An 18,691-nucleotide genomic window follows, 5' to 3' on the forward strand; every position below is an offset into this window, starting at 1 on the left:
AGATACCCAGAATAATCAAATATCTAAATTAATACATAACAAATGATTAATTTCTAATTGGAAACACAACCTAAGAGAAATAATCATTTGAAATTGGAGTCAGATTAAACGAGTGAAATTAAGTGAACTTAACAGAGGCGCTGAAAAGGCATACACGCGTTAACCTTCACCCAGGCCGTCGGATTCCGTTTTTGGGCCGATGGAGGGTTCCTTACAGTGACAACGGAGTTGGAGATCCAAATGCAGCCTTTAATAAAACAGGAAGAGCGTAGTCTTACAGGCAGTGAGTTGAACACCAGCAAACAGATACAAGAGGGCAAGGCAAAAGAGTAATCCAAAACACAGGCAGAGGTCAAGACAGGCAGCAAACCATCATCATACAAGGAATCAGTCCAGGATCAAAACACAGGGTAGGGTAGGCAACACAAGGAACACACGGAAACAAGGCAGACACAATACTCAGCAATGTGTGTTCTTCTTCTTTCCTGTTTTATGGCGGTTGGCATCCAGCTTATTGGTGCATTACCGCCCCCTTCTGCTCCAGAGTGTGGACCAGATAATAGGTTTACAATCTTATTCCTTACCTTCTATTTCCCACTCAATTTTAACCCACCCCACCCCACCCCACAAGAGAGAGAAAAAAAAATATTTTAATTATCCAAAACTAGTTCTGTTTTTTATACACTACTAATATCCTTTTGTAATTCCTCCCTCACATTCTACTAATTTAACTTCAAATCCTACTGAATACTCCTGATTCTCTTAAAAAAGTCATCAGTAATCTGATATGTTCTAGGGATGTCCCGATCAGGTTTTTTTGCCCTTGAGTCCGAGTCCGAGTCATTTGATTTTGAGTATCTGCCGATACCGAGTCCCGATCCGATACTTCTATAATACATCAAAAAAAGAATAAAGAAGAGCGAAAAAAAAAACAGATCCAAGACGTTCCTTATTTTTTATTTAATTACAAACAGAGCACTTCTGTGAGGTAGCTTGAACAATCAAGTAATAAATAACATAAATTGTTCACTTCACTTCACTTTAGTGCAACAGTAAATATAAAAAAGGCTAATATAAAAACAAATATATTTGGTTTGATTTGGGTATGCTGCAGTCTGTGTAATAACTAAAATAATGTTTATATATATCATATTTTCTGGCTAGTTTACTTTAGTTGTTTATAATACACCATACTTTAACCCAAACTGAATAATAAAATAAGTAAATAAGTAATAAGTAAATCTTCTATTATTATTTTTGATTCTTAATTTTCTTTTCTGTCATACTCAAATTCTTGTTAAAACACATTAGAAATGCGTATTGTGTGCATTTTGAACACTTTTTGTGTGAAATTATATTTATTTTGTCCATCAAAAGTGTGCTTTCACTTTAATTACGCGTCAGCAGCGCAGCGTGTGTCTCAATCAGCTCCCTAGTTCAGTAGTCAGGGCACTGATCAGGGTATCAGCCACATTCACTTTCATTATATACTGATTCACGACCTAAAGAGCTAGGGAGCTGATTGAGACGCAGGGATAGACTCGGTGCCGAGACGATCGCGGCACTGCTGCTTACGCGACGCTCCTGCCTGACGCTTTACGAGCTGCTCCTGCTGCCTGTGTGAATGCATCCGTTGGTTGACATGCACGCTGAAAAAAATATGCGCTGCTCACGCGCCGCTTACGCTTGCAGTGTGAAACAGGCCTAACTCTGTGCCACCGCATCACTATAGATGTGTTAAAAATAATGAGAATATATATCCATGGGTTTCATGTGACGTCACTGTATTCTATCGCCGCCATATTTGTGTCCGGTCACAGCTGCGCGCTCTGTTTAAGTCTATGGTGACAGCAGCTACAACTACAGAGGAAGGCCAACGAAACACTCTCAGAAGGTTCACAACAAATTTACAATATGTCTGGGATATCTGGTGCTGTTAGCCGTTTCAACAGTCGTCAGAACTGCAAATTTATTTGATCCCAAAGGAGTTAGATCGGAAGAATTATTGGCTTCATTCAGAAAAGACCATACCACTGGCAGCCAAACAGCAATGCACAACATTAATAACTGCTGGGACTGTCATTTACATAAGATTATAATTGTATACAATATTGTATTAAAATATTGTGAATTCTAGTTGCTGTGTTTCGGCTTGTTATTACAGGATGAACAAATTCATGACACGAGCTGACTACATAGTTCAAGTACATGCGTGCATGATTTTGTGCAAATATAAGTTGTAATTTCATGTCTATCTTGTATAAGTATATATGAATTACCCTATATAGGATGTGTTCCGTTGAGTTAATTAACTTAAAGCGCTTCATTTTGCGGATGTTCATTCAGCGCGCGCAGCTCAAATAATACTATCAAAATGAGATGATTTGAGAAAAAAATCTGTTATTGTTCGTGATCCTTATTAATCAAACCATGTGTTGCTGAATATAATATAAGAGCTAGTTATTAAAAATAATGTATATTTTTTTTAAAAAATATGAAAGTTTTAATATTACTGTAAACATTTTAATGACTTAATCATTGCTGTTTGAGCTGCGCACGCTGAAGCTGAAGAGAATAAAAACCCGTAAATAAAGTTAATTAACTCAACGGAACACATCCTATATAGGGTAATTCATATATATTTATACAAGATAGACATAAAATTACAACTTATATTTGCACAAAATCATGCACGCATGTAGCCTACTTGAACTAAGTAATGTAGTCAGCTCGTGTCGTGATTCATCCTGTAATAACACGCCGAAACACAGCAACTAGAATTCACAATATTTTAATACAATATTGTATACAATTATAATCTTATGTAAATTACAGTCCCAGCAGTTATTAATGTTGTGCATTGCTGTTTGGCTGCCAGTGGTATGGTCCTTTCTGAATGAAGCCAATAATGCTGCCGATCTAACTCCTTTGGGATCAAATAAATGTGTAGTTCTGACGGCTGTTGAAACGGCTAACAGCACCACATATCCCAGACATATTGTAAATTTGTTGTGAACCTTCTGAGAGTGTTTCGTTGGCCTTCCTCTGGTAGTTGTAGCTGCTGTCACCATAGACTTAAACAGAGCGCGCAGCTGTGACCGGACACAAATATGGCGGCGGGCATAGCGGAAGTGACGTCTTTGAAACCCATGGATACATATATATCCGAGTCCTGATCGGGAGGTAACGTCCGATTCCGATCGAGTCTGAAACCACATGATCGGGCCCGATTTCCGATCACGTGATCGGATCTGGACATCCCTAATATGTTCCCTGTCTTTTGTGCTCAATAACCTTTTTACCGTGAACTCCTGCTCCCCTAACACCTTAAATTTATTCCTCATCATCTCACTATGAACTTCATATCTCCTACAAGTCATGATTATATGCTCAACTGTTTCCTCTTCTTGACATCCTTCACACAATCCTGTCTTCTTCTTCTTCTTCTTCTTTTGATTTTTATTGGCGGATGGCAAACCAACTTAAGGTGCATTTACCGCCACCTACTGGACTGGAGTGTGGGCAACAGCTTGACAAAAAAGGAAGGACTTAAACTAATGGAAAAAAACAAAACAAAACAAAAAAAAAACCTAAATATTCATATCAAATTCTTTTACTTAACCCAGTACTTTCCAAATAACACATTAGAGGACTGAATATTTTCCCAGGCATTGTTTTCCCTAGAAGATTTTCTAATGTCATGTTTTGTTTTCCAACTTGTATTTCTAATTCCCTTCTTTCTTCTTCATATCTTTTACAATCCATTAAAATGTGTTTTACTGTCTCTTGTGAGTTGCAGTGATTGCAAAGACCAGTGGGGTGTTTTCCTATTCTATGTAATGTAAAATTTAGACCAGCATGACCTATTCTAAGATGTGTAACTATCTTTCCTTCTTTTGGATTCCTGCTCTGCCTAACACTTATACCTACTTGTTTTTGTATACTATACAGATGCCGTCCAGTATCAGCTATGTCCCAATATTCTTGCCATATTTTGTTTACATATCCCTTAATAATGGTTTTAATTTCTGCTCTACATAATGGTACTTGTACATCAACTATTTCATGTTTTATTGATCCTTTTGCCAGAGTATCTACAATCTCATTTCCTTCCACCCTGTCTTCTTCTTCTTCTTTAGTGAATTTTATTGGCAGTTTGCAATCTTTGTGCATTACCGCCATCTACTGGACTGAGGGGTGATCACATTGGGTCGTGAGGGAGAAGAAAAAAAAAAAAAACCTTCCCAGAGGATCAGAGCTCAAGCTTCAGCTGGCGCTGTGTGTTTAGCTCCTCCAGCTTCCACCTCAGCTCAGCCTCCAGAAGAAGACTAGTAATAAATAAATCAATAATAAAATATAACTCAATAAATAAATAAATATAATAGGCTAAATTCTTCTTGCTAAATGTGTTTCTTTTAGGAACTCTATCACTGCTTTGGTAACTGCCTGTGTTTCAGGTAGACTCAACAGGTTTGTCAAAGTAACGGAATTCCTCGTACCCTCTTAGATATTTCTCTCTCTTCAGAATACTGTCTACAGGTCAGAAGTACATGCTTCACGGTTTCTGTTTCTGTACAATATGGGCACATTCCTGTCTCATGTTTCCCTATTATACGTAGGCCGCTATTCAGTCCTGTATGTCCCAACCTTAGCCTGGTTAACCAGATTTCCTCCTGTCTTGAGAGTGAACTGATCTTTTTAACTGTTACAGTCTGCTGAATACTATATAAATGCCTACCTTTTCCCTCCTTATCCCATTTGTCTTGCCAGAGTTTATGAAAACTCTTTAATATAGAGTTTTAAATTCTGATTTGCTGAGAGGAATATGTACTTCAACTTGTTCTGCTTTAATTGCTTCTTTTGCCAATTCATCTGCTTTCTCATTGCCCTCAATACCTGTGTGTGCTGGGACCCAAGTGAACTGTAATATTATCTTCTGTTGAATTATCCTGAAAATCATCTGATGAACTTCATTTAAAGTCATCACTACTAAATTGTAATGAAATGTTTTGTTCTGGTGATGTCTGTTTATTTGTTAATCTAGCCACTGTACTAAACAAGAACCGTGGATTGTTTTGGTTATTTTCTATAAGTTTGCGGAGATGCTCGGCCCTGGCTGCTTTTAGAGTCTTTCTATAACGGGACGAGCTGTCTTTCCACGCGATTCTGAAGACCTCTAAACGAGTTTGTCTCCATTTGTGTTCTAGATTACCGAGTTTCTCTCTTGATACCGTGAGTAATACTGTTGTACCATGGTACAGCATTTTTCTCTCTAACCTTTTTAAATCTCATCGGTGCAACAGTATCTAATGTACCAGTGAAAATGGTGCTGCTAGTCATTTTCTCGAGATCATTTCTGTGTTTAGGTACACTGAGCAGCTGAGACAGATCAGGCAGATTATTATGTGAAGTTTATCTATAGTTGTCGGGAGAATTGTACTGCCTAATCGATTTCGCGGCGCAATATGACAAATATCATCAGTATGCAGTACGCCAGTTACAAGGTAGTGATCAGAAACATCATCACTTTGCGGTAGAATTTCTATATCGGTAGGATTGATTCCATGTGATATAATTAAATCTAGTGTATGATTAAAACGGTGAGTGGGTCCAGTGACATTTTGTTTGACCCCAAAGGAGTTTAGTAAATCTGTAAACGCAGCCCCTAACGCATCATTTGTATTGACTACATTCATGTAGTCAATACAAATGATGCGTTAGGGGCTGCATTTACAGATTTATTAAGAATTTACATTTATTAAGAATACTGGTGTAAAGTGTAAGGCACAGGTGTCAAACTCAGTTCCCGGAGGGTCGCAGCCCTGCAAAAACTGAGTTTGACACCTCTGCCTTACACTTTACACCAGTATTCTTAATAAATGTTGCCAGATTGGACAGTTTTCCACCCATTTGGTTGATTTTGGGTTGCACCATGTGTGAATAAATGGGCTTGGGGAGGTGGAATTTTGTTATTTTACAAAATTTTACATACGAAAGAAATAGAAAAGTTGCAATGTTCAACGTAGCCTCCTATATAACCTCTGAAAGAACATTTAAATAATTTATTTCATAGTGAGAATTTTGCTGAGACAAGTTATGAATTTGTTTCTACTGTTTATTATAGATAATATTTAGGCGTTTATTATCAAATTATTTGTGGATTTTAAACAATTACTGGGCTGGAAAACAAACCAATCTGGCAACCCTGTTTTTTACCTGACCATTTATAATGTTGGCTAAAGTGGCTTAATAGTTTTGAGCTAATTTAATATAGGTAACTGGAAACACATCAGTACTGAAAATCTTGTATTCCCTATTTTGTACCTTCATGATTATCTGCGAAAAAAATGAAGTTGAATTTAATTAGCTAACTTTGCTAGATACGATGACAACACTGTTGTGAACACCAGTCAAGATGGCATTCCAGGGACCAGTTTACGACAGGGCCCCTCTCTAACTGCTTGTGTGTAGGAAGATGTGCCACACCGTGATTGGATCTTTGGTGAATGAACATTAATAAATGTTCAGCAACATCAGATAAGATGTTGGGACAACTACCAGACACCTCTTCCAGAACAGGAAGGGGGACCTTCTGCACCCACCAAAACCAAGGAGAAGACTTCTCATTGGACGACACATTGAACCATTAAACTCATTCCTAAGGTTTAGGCAAGGACTGCCATAAAAATTCCTTCAGGACCTCCTGGATGGAGCAGCAGAGACTGAAATAAAGAGAGACCACAGAGATCTATCTAAATCCATTCATACCTATGTTTGGAGGCCTTAATTTGATCTAAACTGCATCACATCCACTCCATCTTCATGCAAAGCACAGTTTATGTTAATGGTTACTGACTGCTAAAACAACAGGTCATGGGACAGACCTGTTAACAGCAGAGGTGGGTAGTAACGAAGTACATTTACTTCGTTACATGTACTTGAGTAGTTTTTTGGGAAATGTGTACTTTTTAGAGTAGATTAAAATGTGGGTACTTTTACTTTAACTTGAGTACATTTGTAATGAAAAATCTGTACTTTTACTTCGCTACAATGGGCAACGTTCCTCTCGTTACTTTATTTTAATTCAATACTGTAAATGTTAAGAAATGCGTATTTTATGTTGCTGTCTCTTTTTTCATGAACGATGCCCCATTCACAAATGAATCACTCTTTTGAGTCGATTCTGTTCAAAGACTTGATCAAACAAGTTGGTAAAGCTGTCTAAATTGATTCGCGAATCAGTTTGAATGATTTGTTCAGTTCCTGCACGCGCTGAATCGTTTGAAGCGGTTTCTCACTCGGAGCGGATGAAGTGGCAGTGGACCTACAGTCAATGGACTACTTGCACTGAGCCTCGTGACGCACATCCGGTTTGAAATATTACGGCTCAGTTGTTTCCGGTTATATATATTTTCAATGCGCCGTTATCACATAGATAACTAAACCCCTCTTAAAACGAGAGTCCTCGGGATGATTTTAAATTCCAGACATATTCAGAGACAAGAGAAGAGATTCTGATGATTACCGTGTACAGACCTTTCCAAACTCAACGGAACTTTAAGTTTTAATCCAACATAAGCTGTGATTCTTTCACCACAGGGCAGGGCTGGACTGGGACACAAAAATGGCCCTGGCATTTTTGCTCAGACCGGCCCACCACAATCGGTCGGACACCACCCACCAGAGTATTACAATTAATTGGTAGAGTTATTAAAAGTACACTTAGTAAGAGTAGGATTTCTACATAGACAATGTGCTCCATGATATAAAAGCTAGTTAACCCTTAGAACGTGGATGTAGAATACTGATAATTCTATAAAGAATTTTTTAAAAAACAATTTTCCAATGAAACAGACAGCAGAAAAACTATAATTTACAATTATAAATATACTTTGTTTTAAAGAGCACAAACCCCTGTTTAAGTGTCAAACATTTACCTCTCATTGTTTAGATACTCCCCATTAAAAACAATGAAAAAGAAAACTATACTACCAAATTACTCACAAAAAACGTCCTAATAAAATGATATTCATGTTATTCACTTGCCATAAACAACCAAGTGTTCATACCAGAGTAATAGGGTACAAGAGCTACAAAACATAACTTTTTATAGCTGAAAAGTGAGATCTAGTAGACCATCATCACGACTAACAGCTATAAATAGACACCTATAGTCTCGTTGTGAAATAAACACATCATCAGTAATATTACATTATAATAATAACCTGAATTTTTTTTTTTTTTTTTGAAAAATCTAATTGCATCATTTCAGGTTTTTCTATGAGAAAGGCCGTTACTGCATAAGTGAACTCTGATAGCTACAAGGGCACTGCTAACTACAAAAAACAGTGCAAAATAACTTTTGCTGTGCTATTTGACTTTAGCTGACTGAGTGACCAGTGCAGTAGGTGACAGTCTGACTTTATAATAACGACGACGATTATGTTGTCTTATAATATTCATTCATTTAAGCATCATCGTCGTCGTCGTCGCATCATGAGTCCCTCGCTGTTAATCATGTAACTACCCTGCTTACCGCTTCTATTATACTCTCCTGCTTACTCTGTCCCTCATTGGCTTCACTGTCAGACACCTGCTGCTCCTCTGCCTTACAGGTGTCTCCTCCATGTTCTTCTATGTTCACCTTTTTTTGCACGTCAGGTACTGTAGGTTTGGAAACTGAAGCTACAGTAACCGCACTAAACATGCCAGTAATTTTTGCACGTTGAAGCATCAACCTCTAAATTTTTAGATTTTTTTGCCCGCAACTTCTCCGCACCCCCCTTGCACTTGCGCTTTTGTTTCTCCATCCTCCTAATCCACAGATGTTCTGGCGAAACAGAGGGGACGGGCTGGAGTCTGTTAAGAGATGTGATTGGGCCAGACCAGTGTCAGTATGGAAAATGAACCAATGGGCCGCTGTCCCTGCTTTATGGGCCGGTCGTTGGCCAATTTTATGTTTATTAAAAAAAATCATATCATATAGCGGCCCCGCCCTCAAGTGCGTCGGCTCACCGGGCATTTGCCCGGTATGCCAGATTACCAGTCCAGGCCTGCCACAGGGTGTCAGCGCTCTACTAGTGATTGCGACGCTGCAGTGTGAGACGTGATAAAAAAGATCAGAATGAACATAATATTTTAGTCTCTATTCTGTGCCATTTTTTCTGACAACTATTTATGTAATTCACACATTTATGCCAAAAATCCTAATATTCAAGGTAGTTGCGCTGTCATTGCGTTATTCTTTAAGATTACTCAATAACACCGTTAAAGCAGTTATCACATTCATTAACTATTTCAAACACTGGAATAAAAGAGCAGTTTTAACTTTTTTTTGTTTGTCTTGCCATCGTGATAATGCGTTGTCACCCATCGTTACTACACTTACCATAGTAAAACAATGCACTTCCTGTGTTTATCAGTCAAATTCATTTAAATGTAAATTTAACAGGTATGAAATATGATGAGTAAGAGAAAAACACTGCTAATGAGAAGACGAACACTTGACGGCGGAAGGTTAGTGGGGAAATATATTTATTTGTTATTCAGAATGCGCATTTGGAAGGGAAATATATTAATAAACATTTCAGCAGGTTGAAGATAATTAATGTTAATGCAGAGAATATGATTAATTGTTTAAAAAACATTTCGCAGCCCTAAAATGTAGTAATAATCTGCGTTTTCACAAGAAGCTCTCTGTATATAAGTGCGCTGAACGCTGACCGGAAACGCTCGAGCCGTAATAAGTAGAAAGCGGAAGTAGCTGTGCAAGTAGTCCATTAAAAGCAAATCTGCAAATGCATCCAATTGTTTGCCAGCGATGAAGACCTTTATTAGTTGAGCTGCGTATGCTGTCTGTGAACAATTCCACAGGTAGGCCTATCGATTTCATTTGATTTTACTTCATGATACAGCCAATAGCCGACATTTTACAACCAAACAGATTATTACGTCACTATAACAAAAGTATGTAGTATTTCTTTACTGTTTTTATGGGCATATATCTTAATTTATACATATAGGCTACTATTGCGCAATGGCGGCGCCAGCGACCTGTTCGTCTTGAAAATGAACGCTTTGCGTTGACACAGTTAAGCAGTTTACATGCGCCTGCTGAATATACATTTGATTACATTTTGGAGAACAGACCGAAGAAGATCCGTCAATGTGTATTTGATCATTGTTTGTGTCAAGTTCAGATATGAGCGCGAGCACATGTAAAGAGTTTTCTCTCTTCTTTAAAATGTAACGTTAGCTGTATACGTTATTAATATAGTAACGATACATTCGGGTTACAGATGCTAGAAATAATGCTTGTCTCTTCTATGTTTGTTTGTTGCAAAGATATCTAATTATGATAATAAATTAAATATCTATTTAAATAATAACATGCTATTGTGTGTGTATATATATATATATATATATATATATATATATATATATATATATATATATATATATATAATAAAAGTAACTAGTAACGAGCTACTTGAGTAAGATTTTTATTGGATACTTTTTTACTCTTACTCAAGTAACTATTAGGATTATTACTTTCACTTTTACTTTGAGTAAATATTTCTATAAGTACTTGTACTTTTACTTGAGTACAGTTTTTGGAAACTCTACCCACCTCTGGTTAACAGATAAACAAATGCATGGATGATGATTTAACCATTTCATATCGTGTTTGGTGTCTATCTGTTCCCTACGATGCCTTTAATAATTTTAAAGAGGTTTGGTAAAGAAATAATGCATGGGTAAAATGTTAAAGACACTATTTTAACACTGTACTTTATGCTATGCAAATGAGTTCCACACTAGGGTGGGCAACACCGGGGCTGCTTCAAATAACAGTAGCCAATCACACTCCAGGATCGGCAAGGCGCCACATTTCAATCTCCTCCTCATCAGAAAGGGATAAATATGTCCCCCGGGTAGACACACCCTTGTTCTGCGTTTCCAGCTCGACGGGGAAGGAGACATTAACAGACACTCCACGTCCTGAGTTTCTGACCTGACGAGGAAAGAGACTACAAGACGGTTAAGGTGAAGCTTTTCGCGAGCAAAACCTTTTACATTGCTTTCAGCTGCACTCTAGCTGCAAAAAGGGCCCAGCATTGAGGGACTTCATCTGACCCTTACGGCTCCTACAGCAGCGCAGCCCAGTCCGCAAAGGACCTCTGCATCGGCAAACATTGCCTTGTACCACACGGCTCCTCAGCGACGCAGCCAGCCTGCAAAGGAACCTGTGAAGATTCATCTGACCCAGCTGCCCAGTCCATCCTAAAGGACCCTCTTGGGGCAACTGAAATTCAGCATCCTCCAGCCCAGGATCGCAACTCCGCGCCCTCCCACTGCACGCAGCCTGCATCATCAGTGGAAGACGTCTCTGCTACCGGATTGATCACCCGACTGTGTGGAATGTAAATATAAACTTACCAATCCTCTTTTCTAGAGACCTTGGCATTAGTTTATACATGCAGCATATGTTTTTCTAACCTGTTTAGATAAGTTATTTGAGGTCAGTTTGTTACAAATAATAGGGATATTATTTGTTGAATGATAAATAAGCAATTATTTATCACCATTTTACCAGAGCCATTAGGTGGCTCCCATAAGCATTCCCATACGATTCTCTTCCATCCTACATTCAGTTCAACAGCATTGCATTTATCCATTCTGTGTTCACTTCATTTATTTGTTTCTTTGATTTAATTCAGTATTCTCCTTTGATTATTATTTTACTATCTCTTAGAAGTGCATATTCATTATTTCATTATTAATCGTTGTGGTATTTACTCTTGCATGTTTATTGTTAATAAATTTCATTGATTTTATTATAACTGTGTCTTCCTTGTGTTGATGATCAAAGATTCTACTAGTTGACCAGACTCACAAATCCTTCAGATAAATCAGTTGACCGACTCCCTCCATTTTATATTAATTCTGAATTATTGAACAGCTCCTTTGGAGTGTTCTTAAATTGTTAAGATAGTATTCTTAACTGGTGCCCCGTATTACAAAAGGGGGAGGGGTCATCTGATACACTCATAACCACACCTTAAGTGACACATGATCAAAAATCACTACGTCACAGGTGAATGGAGTAAAAATCACTACACCTTGGAATTTTTATATATTTCTGCGTATTTGGCCTTTTAGGCGTTTTTCATGTTCCACTGCCCTTCCTGTCTGTAATGGATTCAGTTCGCTTTCACGGCTTGAAATGTTTTGGGATAGTTGGCGAATTATGCTTTTGGGAAACACACCCCAGATGTACAGTATTTAATGAGAATGGTCAGTAAAATAATTCTGATAACTGATGTCTGTAGAATGTAAGCTGCCTGAATACGTTGTGTAAAAATGCGTGGGGAGCGACAGCCTGACAGGAAGGTCACAGTACATTGTTCCCTGGAATGTGAACTGTAAAAACTGTCTGTGAACGAGGATACTTCATTATTTCACCACCAATAAATACCCAACAGATTATCCCCAGTATTTCGTCTTCTTTTTTGTCATAACAATAGTGTCTTAAGTCAAAATCAAAGGTCAAGAGCCCAACTAAAGCAAACTCTGAACACCATAATGGTGTAACAGTCTCATTATGTTTTGGTTTGGTTTTCATTCTGTTCCCTGTGTTTCTCTGCCATATTTTCATTGTCATTAGTTCCTATCGTTCTTAATTAGTTACACCTGCTTCAGTTTTAGTTAATAAGTTCCCTATTGTTAGGACTGGTGTTGCAGTATTCAAACACATGACGAAGGAGATATCTTCAAGGACATTTAATGGAGTACAATGAACAATGAACAAGGAACAAGGAAGTAACTCACAACCCCATATAGGATAATAAAAAAAAAAAAACGATACAAGGAACAGACTGAAATTAAGGGCATATATACACAGAAAACAGAGGACTAAACAAGACTAATTAACTAGACACACCTGAACTGAAGACACTAATTAATCAGTAACCAGGTACAAACAGACTGGCAAATGAGGAGAACTGAAACAATAAACAAACTCATACATGGACAGAAGAGGGAAAGAGATCAAAACCAACTCAAAACATACACAACCCTGACACTATGTGTATTTATATAGTTTCATCAGTTCATTGTTCTGTGTCATTTGCTTTATACGTAGTCCTGTGAGTTCCTGTTCCATTTGGATTTATTCATTAAGACTATTATTGATTGTCTGATTTAATTATTCATTAACTAATGATTTGAAAATGCATCATTATGTTATGACTTTACTTGTTGAGGCACATGACTAATAACTAATAATTGTTAAGTTATATGTCATTAATGGGTTTGGACAGTTGCACATGCAGTGAGTGTAATGACAGAGAATGTGTTTGAAGGATGGGTCAGTTGGGCTGCACACAAATAACAGCACACCAGAATCTGAACTATTGACCACTGTTACACTGTGTTTTAATTAGACGCGACCATTATCGAGTCATGTGACAGACCATTGCCAGTCCATTTGTCTTTCATAACAGAAGTGACGTTTTGTTGTGTTGTTGTGTCGTGCTGCATCCAGTGTAGCATCACTATCACTGATTATAATGGGCTCTATTCCCTTTGTCTGGTCTTGACAGTGTTACGAAATAGCAGTGCCCGGCGGTGTCTTCTCTGCTCCAGTCAGTCACCAGCCAACTACCTCTGCAAAGGAAAAGGACAGTATCACTCAGTTATCCATATTCACTCACCTGCACTCCTGTTTATCTCTGTTTGTTTACAATTTCCCAAGGCTAAGGGAGGCCTCGCAATTCCCAGCAATATTACTGGGCCTGCATTATTAAAGAATTAGTTCATTTTCAAATGAAAATTACCCCAAACTTTACTCACTCTCAAACCATCCTAGGTGTATATGACTTTCTTCTTTCTGATGAACACAGAGTTATATTAAAAATGTCCTGATTGCTCCAAGCTTTATAATGGCAGTGAACAGGACCAACAAGAATGAAGCTCAAGAAAGTGTCTCCATCCACATCTATCCATCATAAACATGTATACTACACACAGTTCCGGGGGGTTAATAAAGGCCTTCTGAAGCAAAGCGATGCATTTGTGTAAGAAAAATATCCATATTTAACAAGTAATGAAGAATATCTAGCTTCCCTCAGGCTTCCGTATTCAAATTACAAAGAAAGTGTAACACCTCTCGCAGTTCAAAAAGCTTACGCTATGTCCAATGCCTTCCCTATTCAACTTACGAAAAAAAGCTTAACTGACGTAGCATGTTCCACCACTTTAAAACGAATGGATTTGTTGTTTGTTGTGTTTTCATATTCAAAACATTATAAGCAAGATGCAGTTTTTTTGGGTTCGCATCAAATGCTCGACTTTTATACATAATTTTTTTTTTTATGAATAAAGATTGATCTGTTGAAAGCAGTTATTTTGAGTTAGATTTTCTCCTCCTATTTAAATTTGACATTGAGGGGGTACATACAACACATTTGCCCACCAGCAACTATAGTTGCCGCACATTCAAATACAATTTTCATGAAAAAAAAAAAAAAAAAAAAAAAAAAAACCTGGGGAAAATAAATGCAGAACATGTTCACATAGGACATTATTAACACAACTATATGCATGAAACAATTCAGAAAAAAAATGGGCACAAATGGGTTAAATAATTAAATAAATAATAGATCTGCCCCTGCCCAAGGGTTAAATGTTTCGAAATAGTTGGCTAACAATGCTTTTGGGAAACATACCCCAGGTGTACAGCATTTCATGAGAATGGGCAATAGCATATTTCTATTGAATTTCTGTCACAGTTCCAGTCATTCCCGGACTTCATTTCCCATCATCCTCCCTGGCAATCACCTGCACTCACTCCACCAATCACTAATCACCACACCCAGCTGCAGGACATTACCTGGACTATTTAAGCCACTTCCTCACACTCATTGCAAGGTCTTGTATACTCTGGTTGCAATTCTGAGCATTTGTCATTGTGTTAGTCTGCCTGTTACTGATCCTGTCTGTTTCCCAAGTACGATTCTCTGCTGCCTGTCCTTTGGATTATCTGCTCTGTCTTGGACTTATGATTGTCATCTGCCCGCCCTGACCTATTGCCTGTTCTCCGACTACGATTCTGCCTGCTCTCTGTAGTGATGGGCAAATGAAGCCTCATGAAGCACTGAGGCTTCGCAACCCATTGCTTCACCAAAAGGTTCATTACCCGAAGCTTCATTCAGCATTGCTCACTAGTGACACCTAGCTACTGTGCAAAGAAATAGCAGGCAAAATGAATCCTGAGCCTATGACCTGAACAGACATTTGTGCATTGCCTGGGTATAAAATAAAATATGTATCTTCTCTGTCTGACTTTACTTGTGCAGAGACAACTGGCTCAGACACACACACACACACACACACACACACACACAGATACATACACAGAGAGATAATTAATTATTCATAAATTATACAAACCTAATATAACCTAATATAATGTAATAATATAGCTCTAATAATACAATAACAACAATGACACAACCCTTTAACTCTGACTCTCCGACACTCTACTACTACTTCTGGTTCTACTACTCCTGAAACACCCACAAGGTGGCATGTGTTTCGAACCCCCTTTATCTGGAAGCGACACTCAAACCGAACCGATGACGTATTCCACACAAACCGAGGCCTCGTTTGTCATCGGTCACGTTATTTCTACATTCCCAACACAAGCCTCGAATCGACGCTTCATCTGGCATGCCCATTTATGCTCGACACAAGCTCCGAAGCCTTGGTTCAAATGTCCCATCACTAGCTCTCTGCCATACCTGTTTGCTGTTTCTTCTACCATTGCCTGTCTGACTAAGAACTCTGTTTAATAAAAGCTTGCACATGGATCCTACCCTGAGTCCCGCTTCTTTACAATTTTTGTGTGTCAAAGTCACTGTCTTGTCCCATTTGTTTTGGTTGTCATGTGCTGCTTTGTTCCTAGATCCTGCCACTCATCATTCACCATAGACACTAATCACTCTCACAGCTGTTTGTCATTTAGATTGTGTATTTAAGTTACTTCCTGTCTTCATTTAGTTGTCCGGTATTGATTATGTCAAGGTGTGTGTTTTGGATTACCTTCTTCTTTGTCTATTTGCCTGCAGCTACACGTGACACTGTGGAATATTTTCCCTTGGTTAAACATTACATAAATAATGGGAGTATAAATATAACCACAGAAACCCTGTGGGCTTCAGAAGAAAACATCTCTTTACATACCGAAGACGCACAGAAACTCCAGGTGAGTCAAGACTTTATCAACATGCAAATAGTCACCAAAAGATTGAGCTGTTTAGACCTCAACAACAATATTTCTGTGCAGATTCAAAAATCATTAGAATCAAATGCAAATACAGCATGGGCAGAGAAAAATAGACTCCTGTAAAAAAATAAATAAATAAGATAAAAAGAGAGAAATATCACTGAATTCGTTAAAGGAAAGATTTACTTTCTAATTACTAATTACTAATTTGGATCACTTTAAAGTAAAAAAAGCATGGTAACTCTAATGACCGAAGTCATTGCAAATTTTGAGGTTTTTGCAGGGTTTTGGATAGTATTGACTCATGTGTTCCTACATCCTTCTAAAGGAATTAGTAATTATTTGCACGCTAAGGTGTGAAATCTTACTCCAGCATTGCAAGTGTGGCGTTAATATTATATTGAGAATTGTGACATCCCTAGAAGGAACAGTAGGCTATTTTAGTGTGTTACCTTGGATATAAAAAAAAAAAAAAAAAAAAAATCATGTATACATAAGGGATTTAAAAAAAAAAAAGTGAGAATAAAATGAATACAATTAAATGGTATCTTTAAAAAAAGAAAGTAAATTCATAGAAGTTCAAATTTTATGTGTACCTGCTAACCTGTTACCAGTTACCTGACTTTAAATTAAAAACTTGCCTTAAGAATTTTAAAATAATAAAGTTGACAATTTATAAATATAATTATTATTATTATTTTTTTTTTTACTCATTTCTTTATTTATTAGAGTCATGGAATCAGAGCCAATTGAAGTGGCAGCCCTAGGAAGACCTCTGTTTCCTGGTATGCTGTATGACTGCCGCAAGGATTCCTTCATTCCAGGTGCTGTATACTTTTATATTTAATGTTTTGTTCCCTTTTTTCACCCAATTGCTGTAACGGTTCTGGTGTGTTCTAGTTACCACATGAGGAATTGCAGATACAAAGTCTTTAATTAAACTCAGGAGATAACAGGAGAACCAAAGAAACATGAACACTCTAAATTAAGACAATACAGGACAAGGAACTCAAACTGAAGGCTTATATACACAGCAGACAAAGGGAGAAACTAACTAGACACACCTGATCTGAAGACACTAATTAATCAGTCACCAAGGAGACAAACAGGCAGGCACACAAGGAGAAATGAAACAATTAACAAACTAGAAAATTAACAAATGTAACAGAAATCTGAATGAAAACAGAACATACAATTGCTAAATTACAGTACTTAAGTGGCAGGATTAGAGGTGCACATTGCCAGAGCAATAGCCTGTGTTGATCCTGTTCCTCTCTCTTTCTGCCCTGTTGTTTCCGGTCTCACCAATATAAAGGCATAAAAATGTCAAAAATTCAGTTTTCTTTCTCGAGCAAATGCATCGAGTGCATCAAGTGCCATTATGAGGCTTGTTTTAAATATTACACATGGGTGCATCTTGCACAGATCTTCAAATAGTCCTCAAAGAGTAACGTGAGGGGTTAAAGGGATTGTTCACCCAAAAATGAAAACTCTGTCATTATTTGCTCACCCTCAAGTTAATCTAATCCTGTAAATAATACTACCAAAATAAAATAATAATACCAAAAACTCCTCAGAGTGATGTGACATGCTAACTTACCTAAAAACACGTTATTTTTGAGGGTTTTTTCTTTCCCAGAATTTGTAAGTAATAGCACTAAATAAGGTAGATCATTAGCTAATCAGTAATTACTATTTTTTTCCATACCTCCCAGAAAGCTACTAAGAACAACTACTTTATATACAGCCTCATAATTAATGTGAATAATGCATAATTTATAATTAATGTTTACGTGAAGATCATGGTTACCCACTTGAAATGACTGAAGTTATTCACACTGTAAAATCAAATTATTTTTTTCCTACCAAAATTAAAATGAAAAAACAAATAATAAATCAAATAATAAATCAAACTCTCAAAATGGTTGCTCAAATGAGAAATCAAATGCTCATATGCAATTTAATTTTCTTTCATTCAGGGAAGCATGAACTGTACAAAAAATAAAATTAAAAATAATTTATTTAATTTTCTTTATCAATTCAGTATAAACCTGTCATAATTAAAGCTATAATTAAATAGTCAAATGATAAATCAAATGCTCAAACCGACATTGCAAATGATAAATCAAATTCAAATGAGGCGTGTCAATCAAGTGGCATGTGGGTGGAATTTTGAGGCAGAAGAGGAGACATCTGTGCAGTTTTTGTACCTGCCACACTTCAGTAAAAAATATGATTCTGTACATCATAATAATGAGAAAATTTCTCAGAATTTTGACCATAAATAACACACAACAACAAACCTCAATGGTTACGCAGCATGTTTGAGCTTCCAGAAGAGGTTTGTCCTTGTGTTATTCACAGTAAGTTGAGCTTCTGCTTACATTTGCTGATCAATGTTTA

The 18,691-nt window shown here is 37.3% G+C and overlaps 1 protein-coding gene across 2 annotated transcripts in view; it reads left to right on the plus strand.

Moving 5' to 3' along the window:
* LOC125269389 (cytolytic toxin-alpha-like) overlaps nt 1–18,691 on the plus strand; it is a 40,366-nt gene that overhangs the window by 12,871 nt on the left and 8,804 nt on the right. Inside the window, exons 1-2 of one of the 2 annotated variants that reach the window (XM_048192342.1) lie at nt 16,112–16,267; nt 17,018–17,112. The exons of the other annotated variant lie outside the window; for it this stretch is intronic. Coding sequence (XP_048048299.1) covers nt 17,022–17,112 — 91 coding nt within the window. The 5' untranslated portion in view covers nt 16,112–16,267; nt 17,018–17,021. Of the gene's footprint in view, nt 1–16,111; nt 16,268–17,017; nt 17,113–18,691 lie in introns of those variants that run through there. 2 annotated transcript variants of the gene reach the window in all.

The sequence above is a fragment of the Megalobrama amblycephala genome, linkage group LG5 (assembly GCF_018812025.1).
Source record: "Megalobrama amblycephala isolate DHTTF-2021 linkage group LG5, ASM1881202v1, whole genome shotgun sequence".
Taxonomy (NCBI): domain Eukaryota; kingdom Metazoa; phylum Chordata; class Actinopteri; order Cypriniformes; family Xenocyprididae; genus Megalobrama; species Megalobrama amblycephala.